At 39.4% G+C, this 5,000-nt stretch overlaps 1 protein-coding gene across 2 annotated transcripts in view; it reads left to right on the forward strand.

Moving 5' to 3' along the window:
• Positions 1-5,000, forward strand: part of LOC128527235 (protocadherin-9) — a 217,276-nt gene that overhangs the window by 93,030 nt on the left and 119,246 nt on the right. The window contains exon 3 of one of the 2 annotated variants that reach the window (XM_053499620.1): positions 57-158. The exons of the other annotated variant lie outside the window; for it this stretch is intronic. Within the exon in view, the coding sequence (XP_053355595.1) occupies positions 57-158 (102 nt within the window). The remainder of the gene's footprint in view (positions 1-56; positions 159-5,000) is intronic. 2 annotated transcript variants of the gene reach the window in all.

Here is a 5,000-nt window from a genome sequence, read left to right on the forward strand (position 1 = left end):
AAACAACCCACGTTTAACCCTGATTTTATTTATATATATATATATTTGATCTACAGGGGACTCTACCACGTGCTCGGACTGAGCTGAACCCAGATTATCTGGACCTGCGCTCTAGAACGGACCTGAACCCTGAATACTGGACGCCGTGCACACCACTGGTGAGTAACCGCCTCAATTCCATGCGAGGAGTCACACAAACACACAAAGACATGGTAATGCAACAGAATGAACTACATTTCTTGGTAGCGTAATTTAATTAGCCGAGCCGGAAAACTGACTCCTGTCGCGTTGATCTCTTATTACCTGTGTAAAATTATCCTAGATTGTTCTTTTCTACGTTTAAAGGAAAAAAAAAAAACCATAGATTTCAATTTGAAAGGATAGCGTTTAAAAGACTGGGTGTTAAAACAATTACATCAAATGAAATGAAGGAAATGAGAACGGCCGCACTGTGACCTCCTCTCCTACTGTTTCATCAATGGTCCCAAGCTGCTCCGTGCACATGATGCGACGCACATCACACCCACTCCTCTCTCGCTCTCTCTCTCTCTCCGTCACCGAGGGTTCAGTGCTGTCTATCGGGTTCGCTCGAGAACTTTTCACAGCCCGTGTTCAGGGAAAGAAAATGAAGACACGGGGAGACCGCAAGCTGAAACTGGAGGGTTCGGAACTCCGGAGGCATGAGTGACATTTTGAGCTGTTAATGAGTCCTGTGCAGTGCGGAACACTCGCGTGAATCTTCAGCCGATTCTCCGTATGAGGAAGAATATTAAGTATTAAAAAGCAACGTAGCCAGACCAGTTTGGTTTGACTCTACTTCAGGTTTTGTCAAATGTCACTCGTGCGCGCTGAGAGCACTGCTGAAATAGTATGATTACTCCGGGCGTTCAAGTCAAACCGAGACTTTTGATTGTACAGAGTAACAGAACACTGTTGGACAAGTGAAAAAAAAACTCCCCTTATTTCTCTATAAAATCCCCTGCTACACTAATGCACTTCTCCCAGTGTTTCAGTAGTGCTATTTAGGAGATCTTCACACTACGCTAAGGACAGTGGTGGCTCAATCGGGTAAGGCTGTGGGTTTTCAAGGATCATGCGTACAACGTCACATAAACGGCTGCAGTGGGCTCCGAGGCACCTCGTCTGGGACCATCATTCACGGACGTACGGCCTTCTTTAAAAACGTTTGCACCATTCGAAGATGTTTCATGTTTAACTTTGCCTAAGTGTTTTATCACAAAAAGTTAAAAGTCAATTAGTTTGTGGAATTCATATGGAGTTTTAAATTCAAGTCTCGGTTTGAATTGAACGCTACTTGTACTTCTTCTTCCTCTTGCACTTCTTATCCACTTTTCAGTCTTTAGCCTTAATATGCTGTTCCCTTTCAATTATGATTATTATGATTATTATTATTATGATTATTATGATTATTATGATTATTATGATTATTATGATTATGATTATTATTATTATTATTATAAATCCACTGGTAGTGAGTCTCTGGTTCAGTCCTGAGCTCAGGTTTCTGTCTGTGTAGAATGTTCTCTGTATGTCTGTGTGGGTTTCCTCCACCACCAAAAATACGCCAGTAGGTGGACCGACTTTGCTAAATTACCCTACAGTACGCGTGGGTGTGCGTGGGTGCGTTGTCCGTTGACATCCCTGACACCCAGTGTTCCCGGGATATAATCTCAGAACCCACATGATGAACTTTGTACAGAGAATGAATGAATGCATGAACGAATGAGATGAATGAATAACTAGCTTTTAAATAGATCTTTTTATTTCTTTACCGTTTGATTTGGTATTTTATTGGAATGTTTAGAGAAATTTTATTCCCATTATACTGTAAATGAATATTTACTTAATATTTTATCCCTCTCAGCACTTCCAGGTTGTTCTTTTTTTTTTTCTTTATCCATTTTTTCCCTTGCAGTTTCCTTCAGGAAGTGCAAATCTAATTAAAAAAGAATAATAAAAAAAAAACACTATAATTGAGATTTTAACACCCGTAATGGCTCTCTAATGTAATTTGGCAGGGATGGCTCAGACCTAGCAGGACACACTGTGCCAGAACAATCACATCAGTCAGCAGTTTTAGCACTGCAGGTGTCTGGAGGAGGGTTTGGAAAGGCAGCACTTCACAAATTACTAATAACCGAAGTGATTTTTTTTTTTTTTTAAACAAAGAAGAAAAAAAAATATTTGCCTGAAACACTACAAATCTTGTGTAATTCGCAAGCATAAGGTTCTTTTAAAATGTCAAACTCAATAGCCGAACATAGGTTAATTTACTTTTAGTGTTTCCCATGTGGACTAGTGGGGTGGGGCACACACACACACACACACACACACACACACACACACAATGAAGGAAGGAAAAAGTGCCTCTTCCTGTCACCTGTTTCTCAGTTACCTAATATAATAAAACTGCTATATTCCTCTTGATGATTCTGTTTAGTCTGTAAGCAAGAATAAGGAAATAATGTGGGTTTTGTTTTCTTTTACTGAAGTAAGCATGGAATAAAAAACTTGCATGCTGTTATGGAAAAATAATCAAAGACAAAGACAAGTTTCCTCCAGGTGCTCCGGTTTCCTCCAACAGTCCAAAGCCATGCAGATCAGGCTAATTGGCGTTCCCAAATTGCTTGTAGTGTGTGTGTGTGTGTGTGTCCTGTGATGGATTAAATTTCACCCCACCTTGTACCCAAAGTCTATAAACAGATAGTTGTCCTTTGCATCTTGCTCTAACTGGTTTTGATTAAGCTGTGTTTGGGAGCCATGATGCACTTCACAATGATGTTTTGTGAACAGATATTTACGCAACACATGTTAAGGCTTTCGGTGCAAGGTTGGGATCATTTATTCAATATTTTCCCAACAAAATTGAATCAAAGTTCTAATGTTTTGGCAATATGTCATTAAGGGTGCTTTCACACTAAGGGCCCAAAAGGGCACAGATTAGGGTAAACTTGACCTCAAAGTTTAGTATCTTCTCATAATATGAACATTCTGGACAGTCTGTATCTGCAGGCCATCAGGCTGATAAACAGTTGGTACCCACTATCACTTCCGCCGATGTAACATGCCTAAGGTTACCCCTCCTGCTCAAATGCACCCTGACCTTTACAGTGGACTACAGTGAACTAAACGCCCATAGCTGATAAAGTAGTTGACTTCCTTCTTCTTAACTTCTCTTTATGTTTATTGGCAGCTCACAAACCAGCTGGGTGCATACTGTCACCTACTGTATCAGAAAACATAAATACGCAAGTGTACCCGGGTACAGACAATAATAATAATAATAATAATAATAATAATAATGTGAACACTGGGCAGCTTGGATATGGGAAGGGAGCTGCATTTGTTCCCGGGTATGGTATGAACCAATTGTGCATAGTGTAAAAGCAGTCTATTTAACTTCCTGTTATCATTTGTGTTATAGCAGCTATAAACAGTCATTCTGTTTGCAGCATGTCTATAAAAGTTAATGAAAGGGAAAGAAAAGAGAAATACAGCTTGTTATGCCGTGGCAAAACCACTAGCAGCAAACTTCTCTATACTAAAAACTTTTCACTAGTGGGGAAAAAAAAAACGCTGACACAGGAGATGAATAAAAAAGTAAAATATATATATATACTATATATATATTTTTTTTTACAAATTATTTATTTTTCACGCTTTACAAGCAATAATGTTTTAGACTGCGTACATTTATATAAACCTAAACTGTTTGAGCTGTGGTTATAGAAAATTACTCAACACAACCTGATTAATCAGATTGTTTTGCACAAAACACAATAATTGTGTTATAATTATTTTTTTTTTAAAAAAAACCTTGGTATTTGGTCTTCTTTTTCTTTTTTTTTAATTATAGTTTTAAATGTCATTTCAGCTGTATTTTACATGTTTACATTCCACTTTTTTATTTTTTATGTTGTTTTCTTCGACATGGTGTCTGATGGAACAGGTGCTAATAGGTGGTCCTGATGCGGAGTGAACCTACTGCTGATGTTAGCTTGAACATTAAAAGATACATTAAAAAAGGAACCAGTGAAGCACTGTAAAAGTCTGCTGTGGATGCTAGTTTTTTTTTTTTTTTGTAGAAAGAATAGGAAACATTATCTTGTAGGCATGAAAGAGAATCTGGTTGTTTTGAAATATTGCGATACAATGTGCAGTATGCAGGAGCAGAAGCGGGAGCAGCATACTGTACAGAGCATGAAGTTTTGTGAGTGGGAACTTAAATACCCAAGCTTCGAGGCTAGTTAACAGTCTGAAAAGTTAAATTAATTAAAAGGAAGTGTTATGACACATGTGTCAACACAAAGCACGCAGCCCAGTCTCATTTGGTCAGCATGAACCTGGAAAAAATTACACAGGCACAGTCTGCAATAGAGCCATAGTGTAGGCATCCAGAAGTAGTTTCTGTCAAGTTATACAGATTAGCTGCTACATTATGCATATCAATGTTGATTATTAATTACAGTATCAATCACTGGGGACAGAATCATGGGCACCAAAGGCCAAAGGCCAGCCTGTCTGGTCTGATCCCTCAGAAAGCCAATGCAATAGAAAGTCCTAAAAAAGTCAATGCTTGCTAGAGAAGCACCAGAGCCTCCTTCGCACTGGACCCATCAGGCAAAGAACCCAAGACTGCTGTCCTGGCCTCCGAACTTCCCAGATCCTGATACAATTTTGCAACCATGGGATGCATTTGACAAACAAGTCCAATTCATGGCCCCACCCTGCAACCCACCGTACCCAAAGGATCCAGTGCTAACGTTATGGTCCCAGACTCAACAACATACCCCCAGAGAGGCTGCAGAGCCACACCCTGAAGGCCCAAAGCTGCCCTGGTGGCTCATTACAATGAGATACATTTTGAGCAGTATATGGTTAAGGTCCATGGGTAGCAATTTGGTGGACCTTTTGATCAGTAGTCCAATGTTTTAAGCAATCAGCTACTGTAGGACTGACCCATGCAAAGTAAGGAATCA

The sequence above is a fragment of the Clarias gariepinus genome, chromosome 6 (assembly GCF_024256425.1).
Source record: "Clarias gariepinus isolate MV-2021 ecotype Netherlands chromosome 6, CGAR_prim_01v2, whole genome shotgun sequence".
Lineage (NCBI taxonomy): Eukaryota > Metazoa > Chordata > Actinopteri > Siluriformes > Clariidae > Clarias > Clarias gariepinus.